Source organism: Eretmochelys imbricata, chromosome 4 (genome assembly GCF_965152235.1).
Source record: "Eretmochelys imbricata isolate rEreImb1 chromosome 4, rEreImb1.hap1, whole genome shotgun sequence".
NCBI lineage: Eukaryota > Metazoa > Chordata > Testudines > Cheloniidae > Eretmochelys > Eretmochelys imbricata.
Window position 1 is genome coordinate 41,650,444 of NC_135575.1, and position 22,152 is coordinate 41,672,595.

At 40.7% G+C, this 22,152-nt stretch overlaps 1 protein-coding gene across 1 annotated transcript in view; it reads right to left on the reverse strand.

Annotated features, from left to right (window-relative positions):
• Positions 1–4,608: 4,608 nt before the first annotated feature.
• The window catches only part of PRSS12 (serine protease 12), a 60,528-nt gene continuing 42,984 nt past the window's right edge, over positions 4,609–22,152 (reverse strand). The window contains exons 10-13 of the mRNA XM_077814416.1: positions 21,889–21,967; positions 17,274–17,396; positions 7,182–7,462; positions 4,609–4,916 (exon numbers count right to left, since the gene is read on the reverse strand). Of these exons, the coding sequence (XP_077670542.1) occupies positions 4,609–4,916; positions 7,182–7,462; positions 17,274–17,396; positions 21,889–21,967 (791 nt within the window). The remainder of the gene's footprint in view (positions 4,917–7,181; positions 7,463–17,273; positions 17,397–21,888; positions 21,968–22,152) is intronic.

Sequence of the window (22,152 nt, forward strand, 5' to 3'; positions counted from 1 at the left end):
TATGTGGGCACAGTTGGCAACGGGCTTTGTTGCAAGGATAGGTTCCTGGGTTAGTGGTTCTGTTGTGTGGTATGTGGTTGTTGGTGAGTATTTGCTTCAGGTTGGGGGCAAGGCCTGGCCTGTCTCCCAAGATTTGTGAGAGTGTTGGGTCATCCTTCAGGATAGGTTGTAGATCCTTAATAATGCATTGGAGGGGTTTTAGTTGGGGGCTGAAGGTGACGGCTAGTGGCGTTCTGTTATTTTCTTTGTTAGGCCTGTCCTGTAGTAGGTGATTTCTGGGAACTCTTCTGGCTCTATCAATCTGTTTCTTCACTTCCGTTGGTTGTTACTGTAGTTGTAAGAATGCTTGATAGAGATCTTGTAGGTGTTTGTCTCTGTCTGAGGGGTTGGAGCAAATGCGGTTTTATCGCAGAGCTTGGCTGTAGACGATGGATCGTGTGGTGTGGTCAGGGTGAAAGCTGGAGGCATGTAGGTAGGAATAGCGGTCAGTAGGTTTCCGGTATAGGGCGGTGTTAATGTGACCATTGTTTATTAGCACTGTAGTGTCCAGGAAGTGGATCTCTTGTGTGGACTGGACCAGGCTGAGGTTGATGGTGGGATGGAAATTGTTGAAAGCATGGTGGAATTCCTCAAGGGCTTCTTTTCCATGGGTCCAGATGATGAAGATGTCATCAATATAGCGCAAGTAGAGTAGGGGCGTTAGGGGACGAGAGCTGAGGAAGCGTTGTTCTAAATCAGCCATAAAAATGTTGGCATACTGTGGAGCCATGCGGGTACCCATAGCAGTGCCGCTGATCTGAAGGTATACATTGTCCCCAAATGTAAAACAGTTATGGGTAAGGACAAAGTCACAAAGTTCAGCCACCAGGTTAGCCGTGACATTATCGGGGATAGTGTTCTTGATGGCTTGTAGTCCATCTTTGTCCATCATAGTGGCCAGGATGGTGTTATCAGGAAGATCACCGATGGATTGTAGTTTCCTCAGGAAGTCAGTGGTGTCTCGAAGGTAGCTGGGAGTGCTGGTAGTGTAGGGCCTGAGGAGGGAGTCTACATAGCCAGACAATCCTGCTGTCAGGGTGCCAATGCCTGAGATGATGGGGCGCCCAGGATTTCCAGGTTTATGGATCTTAGGTAGTAGATAGAATATCCCAGGTCGGGGTTCCAGGGGTGTGTCTGTGCGGATTTGATCTTGTGCTTTTTCAGGAAGTTTCTTGAGCAAATGCTGTAGTTGCTTTTGGTAACTCTCAGTGGGATCATAGGGTAATAGCTTGTAGAAAGTGTTGTTGGAGAGCTGCCGAGCAGCCTCTTGTTCATATTCCGACCTATTCATGATGACAACAACACCTCCTTTGTCAGCCTTTTTGATTATGATGTCAGAGTTGTTTCTGAGGCTGCGGATGGCATTGTGTTCTGCACGGCTGAGGTTATGGGGCAAGTGATGCTGCTTTTCCACAATTTCATCCTGTGCACGTCGGCGGAAGCACTCTATGTAGAAGTCCAGTCTGCTGTTTTGACCTTCAAGAGGAGTCCACCTAAAATCCTTCTTTTTGTAATGTTGGTAGGGAGGCCTCTGTGGATTAGTATGTTGTTCAGAGGTATTTTGGAAATATTCCTTGAGTCGGAGACGTCGAAAATAGGATTCTACGTCACCACAGAACTGTATCATGTTCGTGGGGGTGGAGGGGCAGAAGGAGAGGCCCCGAGATAGGACAGCTTCTTCTGCTGGACTGAGAGTATAGTTGGACAGGTTAACAGTATTGCTGGGTGGGTTGAGGGAACCACTGCTGTGGCCCCTTGTAGCATGTAGTAGTTTAGAAAGTTTAGTGTCCTTTTTCTTTGGTAGAGAAGCAAAGTGTGCGTTGTAAATGGCTTGTCTAGTTTTAGTGAATTCCAGCCACAAGGAAGTCTGTGTCAGACTATGCTGACAGCTTATGCCACATGCTCTCAAAGAAACTGCGGAATCACCTGATCAACATCCTCTACAGCAAACAGGGAAAGATTAAGAATGAGCTCTCAGAACTGGATACTCTCATAAAAAAACAACCTTCCACAAACACCACGGTATACCGGAAACCTACTGACCGCTATTCCTACCTACATGCCTCCAGCTTTCACCCTGACCACACCACACGATCCATCATCTACAGCCAAGCTCTGTGATACAACTGCATTTGCTCCAACCCCTCAGATAGAGACAAACACCTACAAGATCTCTATCAAGCATTCTTACAACTACAATACCCACCTGCGGAAGTGAAGAAACAGATTGATAGAGCCAGAAGAGTTCCCAGAAATCACCTACTACAGGACAGGCCTAACAAAGAAAATAACAGAACGCCACTAGCCGTCACCTTCAGCCCCTAACTAAAACCCCTCCAACGCATTATTAAGGATCTACAACCTATCCTGAAGGATAACCCAACACTATCACAAATCTTGGGAGACAGGCCAGTCCTTGCCTACAGACAGCCCCCAAACTGAAGCAAATACACACCAACAACCACATACCACACAACAGAACCACTAACCCAGGAACCTATCCTTGCAACAAACCCTGTTGCTAACTGTGCCCACATATCTATTCAGGGGACACCATCACAGGGCCTAATAACATCAGCCACACTATCAGAGGCTCGTTCACCTGCACATCCACCAATGTGATATATGCCATCATGTGCCAGCAATGCCCCTCTGCCATGTACATTGGTCAAACTGGACAGTCTCTACGTAAAAGAATAAATGGACACAAATCAGATGTCAAGAATTATAACATTCATAAACCAGTCAGAGAACACTTCAGTCTCTCTGGTCACGCAATTACAGACATGAAGGTCGCTATCTTAAAACAAAAAAACTTCAAATCCAGACTCCAGCGAGAAACTGCTGAATTGGAATTCATTTGCAAATTGGATACTATTAATTTAGGCTTAAATAGAGACTGGGAGTGGCTAAGTCATTATGCAAGGTAGCCTATTTCCCCTTGTTTTTTCCTACCCCCACCCCCCATTGATGTTCTGGTTAAACTTGGATTTATGCTGGAAATGGCCCACCTTGATTATCATACACATTGTAAGGAGAGTGGTCAGTTTGGATGAGCTATTGCCAGCTGGAGAGTGAGTTTGTGTGTGTGTGTTTTGGGGGGGGGGGTGAGAAAACCTGAATTTGTGCTGGAAATGGCCCACCTTGATTATCATGCATATTGTAGGGAGAGTGGTCACTTTGGAGGGGCTATTACCAGCAGGAGAGTGATTTGGGGGGGAGGGGGCGGAGGGTGAGAAAACCTGGATTTGTGCTGGAAATGGCCCAACTTGATTATCATACACATTGTAAGGAGAATGATCACTTTAGATAAGCTATTACCAGCAGGAGAGTGGGGTGGGAGGAGGTATTGTTTCATGATCTCTGTGTACATAATGTCTTCTGAAGTTTCCACAGTATGCATCCGATGAAGTGAGCTGTAGCTCACAAAAGCTTATGCTCAAATAAATTGGTTAGTCTCTAAGGTGCTACTGCTCTTGCTGACACTGTTGGACGAGGTGTTTGCTGTAAGGCACCACAAGGCAGTGAGTACCTATAAGTGTGAATATGCAGACCCATCTCAAAGAACTCCTATTATAGGTAAGTAACCTTCATTTTTATTCAAGGAAAATTTTTGGCTTATTCTGTATCCTTTAGGCCAGTGCTTTTGGTGCATCCATAGTTAGTAGCGGATAGGATAATGTAATTCCCACCAAAAATAGCATGTGCCCTGTTTTTTGGCATTTCTTTAAATGAAGATACTCTGTGTTTCAGAAATTCAAATATGCCCCTACCTCCCCCACCCCCTTTTATTTTTTAATCTGGCACACGAAGGTGTACAGGGCACTTTATTTGCAGGAATTTTACTCTACCCTGCTGCACTGACCAGTTGTACTTGGATATTGTGCATTATTCAGGGAGTGGGGGACACTAACCTGTGTGGACATTTGTTCTGAAGAATTGGGTTATAATTAATGGCAGGTCTTGCAATCAAACTGCTCTAGTGAAGGGTGTAGACCTACTGAGTTACTAAGAATGATCCAGTGACAAATGTGACCTGTGCATGCAAAGCCTGTGCTGTGCTGATACCTGAAACACAGATGAGACAGAATAGAAGGACAATGCCTTTTTTTAAAATTAGAGGAGTTCTAAGTGGGGCAACCATCGACCTAAATAGGTTACTCTGGAAGTGAGGATTATAAGTAATTCTGGGAGGAACCTGAAGCATAAATGCCAGTGCAGTCTTCTCGTGGGGAGTAACTAGTCTACTGAACTCTCAAATTGTCCCAATCCAATATTGGAGTAAAATGTTGGCCCCTTTTCCCCTCCAACTTTATGTATATTGCATTTTTCCATACAAATATAAACTTTTGCTCAACATGAAGGAAATTTCACATTAATCTGTAACTGTACAAGTAGTGTGAATATGCATCCTTGATTCAACAAAAATAAAAACATGCAAAACAGAAGAATGTGTCCATTTCCCACCCAGTGTGGGCCCCAGCTGTGCATTGGCTGTGCTGTTCAAGCTGCCCCGTCTGACTCAGAAACTTCCTTTTATTAATGCTTACTGTTTCTGAGTCGGGATGATCACAATTTGGTCACACTTTTTATCCAGGGTACAAAGGATGAGACTTTGGTATAGACACCTGGAGAGTCTTTGATTGCACAGCCATAACCCCAGGAAGTAACCCCATACACAACCCAGCTTTCCCCTGGACGTTCACACATGAGTGGTCCACCACTGTCTCCCTGACAACTGTCCACATGTTTCTGTTCTTGGAGGTTTCCAGCACAGAGCATCCTCCCTGTGAACCTTCGCTTATAACGCTCTTCACAGAGTCTCTTAGGAAGTAGGGGGATGGCAGCTTGTTGCAATGTTCTTGAATAGGCCCTTCCTGTAAAGAAAGGCCAAATAACTGGTATTGAGAAACTTATGATCACCAAATCAGGTATGATTTAACTGCATTTATTAATGTGACTTAAATATTGCTATACAGTGTTACAGCATTAATTAAAAAAGGTGAAAAGGATGCAGACCTCAACTCCCTCAAAAGACTGCAAATTATAAGAAAGACATTTGGTTTAACAGCACTTGTATCACAGATACTTCACAAGACAGGATTTTTTTGTTACATTTTAGGTAATTGATTCTACAAAAATATATGATGTAATACTTAAATGTAGTGGGAAAGCTATTCTTAGATGGTTTGAATGGCTATGCGGCTATTGGCAGAAGGGATTTTCATCTCTAGGTCACTGTTCAAAGCCACCTTATTTGGTAATGATCAGAAGTCTTTGTCATCTAGCAAGCTACTCGGTGTTAATATATCAAATGGAGTTCATGCTTTCAGTCTGGTTCCTAGTAAACAGTTAGCCAACTATAAATCTGCTCTTACAAAAAATTACCATCACTATGCGATAAGTCTCCTTGAGAAACTAAAGTCAATGAGACCATTCTACCCTGTTCTCCCAAGAAATGATTCCTCAAGGTTACAATTGAGAGACAAGGTAGAGAAGTTAGCACTGCCACTGCATAAACAGACTTCAGAGTTGTCAGTCTAGCACCTTTCATAAACATCACACTTAATTAAACAAAAGTTCTGTCTCAAATCTCAGTGTTGTTTCAACATATTTTCAGTCTCCTTTTGTCAAAATAAAATACTGGTCTCTAATAAAGTTCATTCAGAAGGAACTAGATTGTTGTGTAGGCTGAACATTTTTGAATGTTTGGTGCAGTAAGTAGCGGCAAATCTTCAAATTCAATAATTTTAAAAGATTTTTTTTATGTAAATATATATGTGTTTGAATTTTTGGAACAGCCCAAATGGTTATTTCACTTTAGAAGTAGAGGTCCAAGTAAGGTTCCATATTTTAAGTTATTTGAATATTTTTTCTGTAACACATCATAAAAACTCATCTCATGCCTCATGATTCTCTCTCAGTTGGAAAAAGTGACAACAGCAGCATTTTTTGTTTTTAAAAAAATCCTTAATTACCCTTGCACAACAAACTTGATTGCAGAGAACATTTAAAATCTCAGTAAATGTTGCAATGATGTAATTTATTGCATTTAAAGTAAGTTTTGAAGTAGCTAGTATTTCTATTTAAATAGAAGTTCTAAACTTAGTGGTACTATTTCAGAGCTCTTATACAGTGAATTACATAAAACACTAAGAGGTGTGGTTTTTTTGTAAAACATATACAGTACTGAAAACCTTTCTTCCCAGTTTTTAGTTCTCCGTATTTTCAGTATGCTCTCATAGATATGTGTGCATACACGCACACAGATTAATTAATGTAAAAAGAGAGAACTGATATTTAACCACATTTTCTTGCCCATTTTAATGAGTCAGAAGATTAAAGGATTAAAAAGTTGGCTTCTTTTTGCACTGTCATGAACCCAATAAAAACATAAAAGTAAAACATGGTTATTAATTTACAAAGGAACAGAGCCTTCTGGAGAAGAAACTCCTATCCGCACTCAGTAAAGTAACAGGACCTGCTAGTTATCCAAGTTTGATTGTAAATGTGCTTTGCCTCCCCTGCATCTTCAGTAGGATCTTTTTCACTCAAATCTAGCTGCTGAAATTTGGGATTTGGAAAATGGCAGTGGCAGCAACAGAGGAGAAAGAAAGTGCGCTTGATTCTCCATTACATACGTGCTGTGGCCATTTTTCATTTGACATCCTGGTGTCATTTAAATAAATCAGTAAAAGCATTTCTGGTCCTCATTAATAAGACTAAATATGACAGAGCTGGTATTGTGTTTTTAAAGGGGTGTGAATATGTGGGCTCCCATTTGATAGGAGGCTGTAGGAGTGAGTGGATGATTTAACAGTACCATTTAATGTCATTCATTGTACAGTCTGGGAGAGTGAAGAGACAAGGTTAGTGACAGCTCCACTCTTCTTTATTTTTTTAAGCACAAACTAAATTAAAAGAAACTAGTGCTTTTATTCCTCTATAATGATGGAGGGGCTGAGGGAGAGAACAAGCAAACAAAAGCTTTTCTCCTATTTTAAAATGAGGGAACCTGGTACAGTCATTCCACCTTGCATATTAGAAATAGCAAATTGAACAACTGGTTAAGAAATAGTCAATCTTTGTTGTGGGTGAGGCAGAGGAAAATTTGGGTATATTAATATATAAATCACTCTCACCTGTGTCACCCCACCCAGTGATGTAACAGCTGGGGGCAGTTTTCTGTGGCCGCTCTCGCCTCAGTGGCAAACATGCAGGTAAGACATGGGTGCTGAATCTGGCACACTGTTCTTCTGGTCCCCGCAACCTCACTAGCGCAATGTCATAGTCGTTGCTGTCAGGCCTGTATTCTTTGTGCAGCACGATCTGTTGGACTCCAATTTCCTCCTCATACTCCTCAGGAACCAGCGTGTGATAATCCCCAACTCGCACGGCATAGTTCCGAGTATTGTTGCCATACCTGAGGATGAGACCAGGGCTCACATCACACAAATTCGCAACCTAAATAGACAACCAACTGACCAAAGTGTCTCTTTACTAATCATATAGATGACAATGCTAAAATAGTTTTATTAGTGGTAAACCCAATTATCTCAACACTGGTTATGTGAAATTCAGAAGTGTCTTGAAATTCCAAAGGGTGCATTCTCCTTGCTTTGAGCCATACAGATAATGAAAGTTTCCTGTATTCATTTTTAGAATAGATAATTATTTTAAAAGAACAAGCAGGGACCAATAAAACCTAAAATAATTATGAGTAATACAAACATCCAATATAAAACCACCAGTAAAGACTAAACAGTACTGCAATACTCCCAAATAAACTCATGAAAGGAAAACAACTGTAAAATTCAGCCTTGAATGAAGAAAATGTTGATTAATACTAAACACTTTTTTGGGGGACACCTGAGCATGAAGGCCTCTACGCATCTTAACTAAAGTTATACTAATGAAAGAGCAGTGGAAAAATTATAGAAGGCAGAAAGGACCCATGTCCCCAGATACCTGAAGGCTGTTCAAGCACAGGCAGCTGCTTGTGTGGGATATCCCACACCTGATCATAATTGTTGATATCTGTTTAGTACTGTTGAGGGTTAGGATTTACAGGGCTCACAGGGCTATTTCCAGAAAAAGAAAACTAGTTAGGCTTGGGGAAGTGTTGGGTTTTTTTATTATTTTTTTAACCTAATCTAAAATCACACGGCCTTTTGACTATTTTCCTGAGAAGTCCCTTTTATAGTAAATAGATAACTAGGACATGTAATAGTTCAACATAAATGTGTAAAAATATCAGGCAGAGATTTCTCAAAACTCTCTCCACATACCCTCTATTCCACTTGAAAATTTTCATGCCCTCCAGGGTCTCACTGTTTCCTGGTTGTACTTAGCTTTGCTCAAGAGTAGGCAGGAAAAGGCTGAGTCCCTCAGGCTGGTCCTGAGCAGCATACAGTCATAGAACTGAGTATCTGTTATCATTAGAGCTGGGCAGGAAAAGGTTTTCTTGTTCTGCAAAAAATTTTGAGATTTCAAATGTTTTCCTGTTCTTCAGTGGGATATATCAGACTTTTCAAAATGTTTTGATTGATAGAAACATCTACCCAAGATAGCTGGTGGTTAAGGGGCTCAGCTAGAATGTGAGAAACCTAGGGTCAAGTCAGGCAGAGCAGGGACTTGAATTTAGGACTTCCACATCCCAGATGTGTAGCCCTAATTACCAGGTCGTCAGCTATTCTGGGATCTCTTTCTCTGGTTTTGAGCAGAAATTCCATCCTGGACCTGATAAATTAGTCAAAACTGATACATTCCCAGGAAAAGTTGCAACAGATCAGCATTTTCTGATGAAATAATCAAAAATTTCCTGACCAGCTCTAATTCTAAATTCAGGCTGCTTTCCTGGCCTTCCCCTATAAAATGACATGTTATAGGGTCAAATTCTACAGGCCTCATTCAGTTCTTACTCAAGAAAAACTTGTATTGCTTGTGGAATTCAGTGGGAGTTTAACCTGGGTAAAAACTTAGAAAGTTCAGCAGGATATGGCCCAATATATTTATTACGTTTTGCTCTAACTAAGCAGGAAGAATTATTTAAAATTGCAACATCATCATTTGATGTATTTTCTACATTTTATGTGAAGGTTGCTTTATGGTACTGGAGAAAGTCTTTAACAGAAAGCCTCCTTAACAATACTAATATTGTTCTTTCGTCGTAATACTCTTATCCACTACACTGTACTTCCTTTGTGGCTGGAAATTACAGTCCAAAAAATTGCAGCTGGCCCATAATAGCTGAAGATTACGGAGTTGTAAAAACTGATCTTGTATTTATGTGGATCTTTCTTAAAATACTCTCAGAAAAACTAACCTGTGAGTCTGTATGATCAGAACATACTATTGATGAAGTTTTAATAATCTCATCCCTGAAAAATAAACTAATGAAGAAATTTCCTCTTTTTTTTTTCAGCTTGGATTTATTAGGTTTATTTGAAAGGTCTTTAACAAAACAAAACTCCACATTTGCAGGTATCTTTTTAGCAATACCCAATTTACTGTTTAGACAACAAAACATCAATCTGTTGATATCTTAGCAGTGGATCCATTTTCATTAGGGAGTGTCCTTGGAGAATTCTGAGCATTAATGCTAATGCCAAAGATCATCAGGAACAACAGGAATGTGTCCCTTCAAATAAAGGGATGAAAAAATAGTGCTCCCTTTATTGATGTCTTATTTCAGTATATTCAGAAGCTTTTGGTCCCCGCCAGCATATTTGAGTGTTTGCTGATCTTATTTCTAAGGCACCTCTCACCAGCGAATGAAAATTTTAATAAGTTTCTAAATCTTCACTGTTAAACACCTCATGGTTTCTCCAGTAATAAAAGTGTCTATTTGACGTTAACGTTCTGTTCTGTGCCTGATCAAATAAATGACAAAATTCCCACTGACTTCAGTGGGAACAGGATTGGGCCCTAAGATATGGTATTTACTCTGGTATTGCTTTGAAGGAGATTTTCCACAATAACAAAGTCCATTAGACTACAACTGGTTTCTGGAGCATGATACATCATCTGAACTATGACATCAGCAGTAAAGTCCAAAATTCTGCATCAAAGCAGAGCTGTCAAAATCCCTGACATCTGCAGCCTGTCAGTAATGCTAACCATTTCCTGCTCTGAGAATCCCACGAAGAATCCCACTCTTCCATTTCTGGATCAGCACATACCTTATTTTAAACAGGGCAAATCTATTGACTGCATTGAGTCACTACATCCAGCATGTAAGTTAATGGTCAGTCTCAGGTGTGCTGATTTAGCCAGTGTTCTTGGATGTCTGGGTTATTATGGTCTTTACTTCAATGCATTACACACTAAGTAAAAGCAGTTAGAGTGATAATTGTTGTGTTTTAAAGCAGTAGGCCTAATTTGGTCTTTTAAAAACCTCTATATTCTAATTTTATTGTATCACTGATGTGTAGTTCTACACTGGTCTCAGATGTCTTTTCCTATGTTTCCTTTTTACTACAACCATTACCAATGCGATAAGGTACTAGGCTGAGAATCAGGAGACCTGAGTTCTCATTGTTGCCCTTCCTGTGTGAGCCTGGGCAAGTCTATTTCTGTGCCTTATTTTCCCCATCTGTTATACTCTCTTTCATAAAGCACTTTGAGATCACAGTATAGTTTGAATTTTTACATATATACTGCTACAATAGGTTAATTGTGTTAAATAACAGAGTCCCTGCCTTACATAGCTTCATATTCTGTCTGTTTTCTGATATTTCACAATTCTTGACTTATATGAGAAACTTAAACATCTTTCTGGTACATCTTTTGGTACATCTTGGCTGTGGCTCTAGAACCTGAGAGTCGTTATGGGTTTTGTTTGCTAATGCTGCCTGGGAACTTGTTAGAAACTGTAGTTTACATACAAGTATGTTAAATGAGCTCCAAAGATGGACTAAGCATGGGTTGTATGCACATTTTTCAGCAATATTTCTTGAAAACTATAGAGCTCAAAGTGCTCCTACATATTCATGTATAGACATGTGCTTTATTAGTGAAAAATACTAGTAAGCCTGAAAATATGGAAAATTTCAGCAACGTAATGAATCGGTTTCCTTGTTTAATCATGGTATGCCCATCTCTGCATGAAGGTGCAGAAGTAATTCATTAAGCACATGAGCAGTCTTTGCTGCCTGATCACTATAAGGAGCATAGGATAGTAAGCTGCAGAAGTGATGTTGGTACGTTCTGGAAAGTGACTTAAGGATTTCTGTATCAGTTGCAGGGTAAACTCAGTAAAAGGCTATGAGTTGTGACATTACCAAATCAAGGGCTCTTTAAGTCAATCAGAGCCATGTTCATTTTTGATGAAAATGCCTGAGGCTGAGTGCTAGTATATGACACCCCTAGTAATGAGACTGCTTGGGAGGCTTTTCACACTCTGTTTATAAGGCTTTGATTTTATTCCCACTTGAAGTTGATGGAACACACTCCACAGTGATGTACATTGCAACTGGAACACTATCAAAGTCAAACTCCATTTCATCTTTCTTACGTCTCATCTGTGAAATTATCATAACAGAAGAATAAACATACCTCTTCAGAAACATTTTTACACCCTGCCAAAGAAATAACTCCACAGTTATCCCTGTGTAGCTCACCAAGCTGGACAAGATCAAGGTAGCTGAATGGTTAAGGCTGCACAGTTTGAGCACAGTCTCCCTTCACTCTTACAGAGATTATTTACAGAACAAATGTAATGCTTGGAATGTAAAGGGTATCCTGACACTGGAATGGATTAAGTTGGCAGCCAAATACTTTTCCTCCAGTGTCACATCTCCCAGTGAGTAAGTTTACATACTCACAGGATAAGAGTTTGGCTGATGTTACCAACATACTAGCCAACTTTTTTAATTTTCACTGAAGAAACTAAGAGTCTACAAAGGAAACTGATACAGAATTTCTCCTTTGTAACAGTAAGTGGCTCTTTAAGTGTGGTCTAATATAAGAGATTATATGTTCACTTAAATGCAACCACAACCTACAAAAATGGAATATACATTGTTTTTTATTGACATCTCACTTGTTTTCTCTGCTCAAATTTCATAACTCTGTGACTATATATAAACATTTGGTTGAATCTCACTCGGGAAACCAAATAACGCAATATGTGAGCCTATTCAGTTTAGCAAAAGATGCTCTTTCCTTTGCCACTTACACAACGCTAGATAGTCCAATGATTTTTGCCTCAGGGCCTGTATTTTTAAATGCTGATCTCATTGCCATTAATAGCTCTCTATTCCCAATGGAAGCCTATACACGGAAACATACTGCTACAGATAATCCTTGATAAAAGTTAGAAAACATTGTATTAGTGATTTTATTAATATATGTCTGAATGTCCCTACTGTATTAGGATAGAAAGATGCAGAGTCAAGAGCATTAAAAGTAAATATCTGCAATTTGCCTGGTGTATCAGTCAGAGGCATACAAATTATAGGTATACTTTTGTCTGCTTGAATGAAACCCTTGAATAGTTGCCCATGTAATACTGGTAATTGTTTGGGAAAATAATCATTTATTACACAGAAACAGGTGTTTGTCCACCCATGCACCCATTTTGTACATTCAAATAAGGGTTTTGTGCATACAAATGAATGCAACCATATACTTTTCAGGTATATTTTCAGTGACCTAATGGAAATTTAAGCTTCTAAATTCAAATGGAGAGAGGCACCTCTTATGTTGTAGAATCAGAATATTTTTTTAAATTAAAAGGTTACAGTTGCATTTTGTAGATATGGATTTTCCCACAACATTATAGTGCACAAATTTGAGTATGTGCTCTAATGTTTGTCACTGCATTCACCATTTTGAAATCTGCTGGAGGTCAGAATAGTGTTAAATATCTGACACCAGCGATATGACTTAATGTCATAGAATCATAAAATATCAGGGTTGGAAGGGACCTGAGGAGGTCATCTAGTCCAAGCCCCTGTTCAAAGCAGAACCAAACCCTAATTAAATCATCCCAGCCAGGGCTTTGTCAAGTCAGACATCAAACTGCTTTCTTTCTTCCTTCAGTATAGGTTTAACAATAAGAACCTCATTATTTTAAAAAATGTTTCTTCTAATTGCTAAACCAGCACTACAGCAAGAAGGAAAGTGGTTTATGATCTCTGATATTGGACTCTATACTGCCAGTTGGGGCTCAGCTGGTACACATTTAGCTAGAGAAACTTGCTTATCTCTTTGTCCTCTTTCCCCTGCCTATTGAAGCTCATCTTCCTCACATAACAAGAGGAACTGCATTCTCCTTAGTTTGAGCACTGCTTGCTGCTTGTGTTATGGATGTTGTTAATTTTTAGCAATATGGTGAAAAACAGGAGATTCAAGAAGGCTGATTGAATAACAAACTGTAATTTCCAATAAAATGTAACACGGTGAGAAAGGCATCTTCTCATACAAATGCACAGAAGTGTGAATTAGCTACAGTGCTTCTAGACTGGGGCTGAATGAGCTGTCTGAATACTGATTTACCCTACTCCAGTGTACAGGCATTCACACAAGTCCTGTATAGACTGCTCAGAATTGACTTTGATCTGTAGACAATGATCTTTTGTTCTTTCCAATAACTCTGAACGTAATTACAGATTTTGTCAAATTTAAACATTGCACAAGGGCCAATACAAAAAAGAGGCAGAATTGTCTAGTGGAAGGGACTGGGACTGGAAGACCTGGGTTCTATTCTCAACTTTGTCATTAACTTTCAGTGTGACACCGGGCATTGAGCTGCTCAGTGCCTCAGTATCCCCATTTGTAAAATGAGATTAATATTAACTTCCCAGGGATATGGGGAAATTTACTTCATTAATGTTTAAAAAGCACTTGGAGATCCTCAGCTAGAATGTGCTAGAGAAGGGCTTAGGTCTAGTATGAAGGAAGTACAGTGTTCAAGTAACCTAATGTACTCCTAAAGTGACATCGTGGTCATTATCATTTCATTTTTACTGAATGACTCATCTTTTTAATTACCTGGACCTAGCAATGTGTTACTTCCGGAACTGCAAATTGTCCTGAGTTCTCAGCTGCTATGACAGCTTGTGGCAAAACTTTGTAATAGAATGGGCAGGATATCAAGAAAAATAATATCAAACAGTGATGTAATTCTGAATCAAAATCAAGTTGCATCTGTTTGGAATTAGAGAAAAATTAAAGATGGAAGTGGAAACACTACTGGAGAAAAGTGTGGAGTAAAGCAAGCCTACAACTTTGTTAATTTATTTTCACGAACAGCATTGGATTCCTTTACGCTAGTTAAGCACTGCTGTGTGTTGGAACATCCTGGCACATGGGGAGTGAACCCATTGCTGTAATTCTTAAAAGGGATTTGATGTATTCCCTTTGAGGGCTGGTCAGATCCTCCAACTTGTGAACATGTGTACTGGGGAGCATTGGGGATGGTATATGGTCCTGTCTCCTCCCCTGCTTCTGCTGTAGTGGTTTGTGCCACAGGGGTGCATGAGGGAGCACCTGAGATGCAAAGAGGCCAGAGGCTGTAACTGTGCCCACCAGTTGGATATTCCACCTCTTACATGCACAAGAAGCATCTGGCCCCAGTCTGGTCCTTGAGACTTCAAAAAGATAGTCCTAAAACAGCACTACTAGTTTAAAAATTCTTCCTTACCTGGCCACTCAGTATGAGGCTAATACATTCTCCACACTAAATCTACTGCTAACTGCTACATGTGCCTTCAACTATCATTCTCACTGTAAGGCTCTGCATTCTTGCTTTCCCAGATAGGCTTTAGCGAGAGTAAGCACTGTATAAATGGAAATTTCGGACACAGAAGGCCAAATCAATCCCTAGTGCAACCATTCAAATCTATGGAATTATACCAGAGATTAATTTGGGCCATAGAGTTGTTTCAGTCCTCACTGAAGATCTGTGTGTAGGTTTATGTGCTTCCTTGCTCAGCTGCATATTAATGAGCAGTTCACGATGGAGGCGTTTGCTCAGATTCAACCCAAGATGAGATGCTCCAATTCAGTTGCTACATGGGGACAGAAGGATATTATAGGGAAAATATCAATTTTTCTATTTACAACAGATTAGAAAAGCTGAAAAATGCACCTCGTGGATGCCTATTCTTGTGATGCAAGGAATGGTAAAGAGACTGTGGGGACACCATGAGGCTAGAATTTTTTTTATCTTTAGCCAGAAATAGTCATTGGAGAATTTGCCCTGGGTACAGGAACTCTCTGCTGTCAGAAAAATCATGGTGGCAGCTCTGCCACTCTGTCCCCGCCACAACCCCAGCAAAATGGGAATGGGGTAGTGTGCCTTGGGCATTCCAGGGACAAGACATGTGCAAACTGGAAAGTTAAAGGAGGGGGCAGAGCATCACCTAGGTCTCCACAGATGTAAGCTAGAGCTGCTTCCTGGCCAGTGGCTGAGGATCAGGGAGCCACAATTGGCTTGCTCCTGTCTTCCCCTTTCTCTGCTATGCCTTAGTGGAGTGCTGATGGGGTAAAGAATCTGCCCCCATGTGTCCAAAATGTGAAATACACAAATTACTATTAGACAAGATTTCAATAACAGGAGAGAAGGAGAGAGAGAGCTTTGTTTTCAAGCCTTGAATAAAATGCTCTATCAAAAGTCTTTCTAAAATGCTCTGCTAACTTCATCCTTAGTTATTACCATGGGACTCATGAACAGGCATGAAGAGGTCAGTTTATAGTCATTTTAATGACAGAAACCCAAGACTTTGCACTTTCATTTTCTACAACAAAAACAGCTTGAATCTCAGTGGAAAGAGTCTGCGATTTAATGAACGAAGTCTGGCCATTAAGGCTTGAACAGTTACCAAGAAGAGTCCCACATGACTGCTGGAAACATGAAAATGAAAAGATGTTGAGCAGCTGCCTCTAAAAAAAGGTACCAATTTCCATTCATTGTAATGAAAGCAATCTCCTGCCTCTTTTGTAGTGGGAAGTGAGGAAAAAGAAGGGGCCAAAGGTTGAAATTAAATTGCTCCCAGCACACTTAGGCAAATTTTAGCCAACTTCCTTATAATTATTATGAAGTTATTCTACATTTCTTTCCCAGTCATTGCTGCAAGATGTTGGTCTCAAAATGAAGCTTTCTCCACAGCTGTTTATTATATCCACCTCCTTGCTATTTAAATCAGTATTTGTGACATTGCAGTAACTTCAGTGGCAGTGAACTGTGATGTTACAAATAATTGGATTGGGCTGTCACAAAAGAAACTGAGCAGGAAGATCGTAAAAAAGAAAAAGTGTATACAAAAAGCAAAAATGGGAGAATAAATATAGAAAAGTTAGATGACAGTTTAATGTAGGTGGTGAAATAGAACAGACCAATTCAGAGATGATTTGTAAGGGAGCTTTAGTTACATATCAAGTGGTAAGTGGGTGGAAGGGAGCTGAAGGTGGTGTAACTTACTGTACAGTAGGCTGAATAGCTGGAAGAAGGTGTAAGTTACAGCAGCTTAGAGCCTCGTAGACTCACCCCTGTATTTGGCTGAAGGTGTTTTAAAGCTTCCCTGAGTGTGCTGGCGGAATCCTTAAGATGGCTACAAAATACTTAATTTTTGTACACTAAGAAACCAGAGAGTAAGGCAGTTGTTGTCAGCCTGGCTGAAGGAATAAGAAAAACTAATTAGATCCAGACAAGGGCAAGATGCAAATTTACTTTTCCCTTAGATTCCACAAAATAAGAAGAATGTTTTGATCAAAGAGAGGGTCTTAGAGGTCAGCTCAGGTAGTCTGTAAAACATTACAGGAAAACTGTCACTTAAATTTCATAGCTGACTGTGCCTTACCAAACAGAACATCAAAATACAACACAGGATCCAAGTGCTTGTTTGTTCTCACCTCAACTTGCCAAGTTGACAGATACCTGTACACTGTGGTGTTTTGAGGGGCCAGGCCCCTTAGGTGATTATGCTAGGGAAGTCTGAAGTTTTCTCTATAAAGGTTTTCTCTGGAAATGGTGAAATTCTGAACATAAATCCGTTGAGTGATGAATGCAATTTGTGTAGTGCTAGAATGTGGGAGTAAGAATAGTTTTAACATACGAGTTAAATACAGAACTTTTTTTTTAACAGAAGTCAGTCTCTTTGGGAACAATTTTCAATATACTGGTGGGCAAGAGTGGGGTTTTGCCTCTGTATCATTCCCACTGGCCTGAAAATGGTAGCAAGGGAGTGGTAGTGGAAATGTATCCCATTGTTAATCACGTAGCCTACTACCTCTTAAAACAGTGTGCTGCTGTGACCACCCAACAGCTGCTGATGAGTGTGGCACCACATAAGAGTCTTCCATCACCATGAGACGATTTCAGTCGGAGGGCAACCTGCCAGGGCCAACCGCCCCTAAAGAGAGCATAAATCAGTCACGTCTTTTAGGGTACTAAGCAAAATGGAAGAGTAAAGGTAACTGGCAAGCTGTCTTGAGTGTAGAGCCACTATTGCTACATTGGTTTAAATAACTTAAGACACATTATTTACTGAGTAACAATTGGGAGACCATTTAATCATGTTAGTATAGCATTCAGAATTCCATTCAACAACCCTCAAGGTTAGTTTACAGACTACTTGGACATCGAACTCTCTCAGCACTTCATCCCACTATGAATCAGTTTAATCATCCCTTCTCAGAATACATCCTTCGTGCCAAAAACATACGATCTGTGTCCTCCACCAAATATTATCCAAGTGAGAGAAGAGATTAGCAGTTCTAATAGTTACCATATAAAAATATGCAACTGTGAGGAGAAGGCTACCAGGCCAAAAATCTGGGAGTGGAGGATGGGGAGAGTTCCATGAAAAACTCCCAAACTGCTTTTCTGTTCCCATTAATGCTAACTTCTCCATCTGCCCTTGACTGGATGTAAAGCAAATCTTCAAAATCAACGGGATTAAGAGAAAAGCAGAAACAACAAGAAATACACGGATTAGCTCCATCTCATCTCTCCACATGTGGTCATCTATTCAAGATAAATCCAAACAATTTAGCAGATCAAAGATACATATTCCCAACCCTATAAAGATGGAATTGACAGTGGGATCAAAAGATTCAGTTCTTACATCTTCCCATAGATAGATGGAACTAGCAAAAAAGGGAAGAGAGAGAACAGCAGCCAGAATATAAGTAGCAGCTAGTTTAATTTTGAAAACTATCCATTTGAATAGGAATACAGGAACACAGGAATTGACAAACAGGATCAGAGCAGTGTTCCATCTAGTCCAGAGTCCTGTGTCTGACACTAGCAAGTACCAGATGCTTCAGAGGAAAGTAGGATAATCTGCCCTGGTCTCTAATAGTTAAAAATTGACTTAAGACCTGAAGCATGAGGTTTGATATCCCTTTCAAAATTTTTGTTATTAGTCATGATTAAGGCTATGATTTAGTCATGGGTATTTTTAGTAAAAATCATGGACAGGCAATAACCAAAACGTCAAGGCCAGTGACCTGTCCATGACTTTTATTAAAAATACCCCTAACTAAATCTTACCTGCTGAGGGGAGATGCTGTTGCTCCTGGGGAATGTGGGGGTGGCCCAAGGCCCTGTCACTGCTACTGCTCTGGAGGTGGGGGCGGCCTGGGGCCCTGCTGCCACCGCTCCAGGCTGGGGGGTGGCCCAGGCCCCACCGCCACTGCTCCTGGGGGCAGCCTGGGCCCCACCACCTGCCTCTGGGCCAGCCCGTGGCCCCACCATCACTGCTGCTCCTCTGGGCCAGGGGATGGCCCGTGGCCCCACCACTGCTCCTCCGGGCTGTGGGGCGGCCCAGGGTCCCACCACCACTGCCACTGCTCCGGGACAGTGCCCGGGACCAGTTGCCTGGGGCCCCGCCGAGTCAGCCTCAACAGCTGCTGCAGCTGTCACCAAGGTCCTGGAAAGTCACGGAATCTGTGACCTCCATGAAAGACTCACAGCCTTAGTTATGATAATTCTGGATATTCTTGAGATCCATATAATACCCAATCCCTTTTTGAATCTGTTAAATACTTTGCCTCAATGATTGTCCTGTGGCACTAAGTACCGCAGTCTAATAATGCATTGTGTGAAAAAGTATTTTCCCTTTTATTGGTTTGAATTTCCTACCTTTTATTTTCATAATCTAGCCCCTTGTTCTTGTGGTATGATACTGGCAGAAGAAAAAGAAGAGGAGTACTTGTGGCACCTTAGAGACTAACCAATTTATTTGAGCATGAGCTTTCGTGAGCTACAGCTCACTTCATCGGATGCATACTGTGGAAACTGCAGAAGATCTTTTTATACACAGAGACCATGAAACAATACCTCCTCCCACCCCACTCTCCTGCTGGTAATAGCTTATCTAAAGTGATCATCAAGTTGGGCCATTTCCAGCACAAATCCAGGTTTTCTCACCCTCCGCCCAACACCCCCCCCCCCCCCCCCCGCACAAACTCACTCTCCTGCTGGTAATAGCCCATCCAAAGTGACCACTCTCTTTAAAATGTGTATGATAATCAAGGTGGGCCATTTCCAGCACAAATCCAGGTTTTCTCACCCCCCCCACCCCCCTCCAAAAACCACACACACAAACTCACTCTCCTGCTGGTAATAGCTCATCCAAAGTGACCACTCTCCTCACAATGTGCATGATAATCAAGGTGGGCCATTTCCAGCACAAATCCAGGTTTTCTCATCCCCCCCGCCCCCCCCCCAAACTCACTCTCCTGCTTGATGATCACTTTAGATAAGCTATTACCAGCAGGAGAGTGGGGTGGGAGGAGGTATTGTTTCATGGTCTCTGTGTATATAATGTCTTCTGCAGTTTCCACAGTATGCATCCGATGAAGTGAGCTGTAGCTCACGAAAGCTCATGCTCAAATAAATTGGTTAATCTCTAAGGTGCCACAAGTACTCCTTTTCTTTTTGCGAATACAGATTAACACGGCTGTTACTCTGAAACCTGGCAGAACAGAATTTCCTGATCTACTTTCTCTATACTATTCTTTATTTTTTATATGCTTATCCCCTCTTATTTGTCTCCTTTGTAAGGTAAACAACCCCAGGCTTTTCAATCTTTCTGCATATGTCAGTTTTTCCCTGGATTATTTTTGTTGCTCTTTTCTGAAACCCTCTCCTGATCTGCAATAGCCTTTTGGAGTTGGGGTGACCAATACTGTGCACAGTATTCTAAACAGGACACACCATTTTTTTTATGAAGGCTTTATAATATTCTTTATATCATTCACCATCACATTCCATATACTTTGTTCCTTATTCCTGTATCCATAAGATATTATGAATAGTCTTTGTGGTTGTCATAATTCACAAATATTAAGAAAACAAGTCTATCTGTATTTGCAGTTATACAAGTGTGGGTGGGTGAACATATGGGAGCATGTTATATACCAATATGGCCAAGAACCAACTACCAGTTAATGCAAAGTCTTATTTTACAGCTATATCATCATCAAAGAAGTACATTTACTTGAGAAAAATGATGTTTTTAAAGCGTTAATAATACCCAACCTCCTTTCATGCTATTTAGCCTTTTATAGTTCTGTTAAATGCATAGCAGACCCACAGATCCATCTATATGGTTCACAGCTATTCAGGATTTGCTTCTCAGGAGAAACTGAAATGGCTGTTTGTCTAAGGAAAGTAATTTAAGCTGATTAAAGAATAAAATTCCAATGTACCCAAAACTGAAATGCAATATCTGACACTGAGTTTGGTAAATACTGCAAAAATTTATCAATGATTATTTTTTGATCTGGTCTTCAGATTTGCTTTGAATGTGTTCCTGCTCTCTTTGTGTGTGCTTTCTGGGAATATTCTAGTGAACAAATTCACCAGCAGGAATGTTAACTCAGAAAACAAAATTGACGTGCATATTACAAAGTATTCACATAAAGCAAATTTTAAATTCATAATCCTAAGATTTCCCACTGGAAATCTGTCTGTAAGAGTTCCGCACAGTCGATCAAGAAATTGAAACATGAAATGTGATTTATGTGTCCAACCAATTACTCAAATTTTGAATATTGCATATTCACATCAAATATCTCACAAAGACACTAGAAATAAAAAACCATCCCCTATGCCCCACATGTGGGCTATACAGGAAGGACTATAGGCTGAGCGGCTTCATGGGAATGTCTGCATAATTGGATGTGGGTATGTACCCGAGTACATACCCTCCATAGCTCTCTGCTGTCCCAAGCTGTGCTTCTCCGCTGCTTGAACCTTTTGCCACGGCAAGAAAAGACTGCGGCTACCAGGAAAGGCTCTGGCAGGAAAGAGAAGCTCTGGCAGTTCCCTCTACTGGAGTTCTTCCCTGCCACAGAGAAACACTCCAGCAGCTCCCCACTGCTGGAGCTCTTCATCCATTGCAGGAAAGATTTTGCTCGCTGGGAAAGGCTCTGACACAGGGGAGGCAGCAGGGAAAGGTTCATCTGCTATATACCACAATGTGGATGTATAGCTACACGTATTGCCAGTGGCACGTAGTGTAGAAGTAGTCAGAGAAAGGTCATGATGCACCATGATGTCCCAAAGAGACTGAAGATGAGGAGACAGAGGAAGAGATGTAGGCTGGAACAGCAACCTTTAGATGGGGCTGCACAAAGCTTCACTCACTCTGAATTAATGGGTGAATAATTCATCCAGTTCTAACTGGTCTGGAAAAAACTATACTTGTTGAACAAAATTATGTTCTTTGTGCCAAACTAAGCCCAATATGGCAAAATTCACATTATTAATCTGCATTTATTTCATGAGAAGCAAAAAATTTAATCAGTAGCTAAACAAGGCTGAGGGCTTATGGCAACTGCACATCCCACAATTTTACACTGAAAATGACTTTCACTGTACTGAATATCATTTACCTTAAAGAATTTTTCCCACCAATTATCCGCTTCTGTCGACGATGCAGTAACCTCAATCCACAAACAGAAGCAAGGGAATCTAAACAGAAAATAAGGTTTAGGCCTTAAACTCCCACACAGCAACAATATATAGGGTTTGGTAGAGTTAAAAAAAAAGTGTATTTTATTTTGTTTGTTTAGTCGGTAAGAACATGATTCTGTGCTGAGTACCATCACCATCCAATGAACTCAGGGGGCGTTGTGTGCTCAGGACCTGCCTTGCAG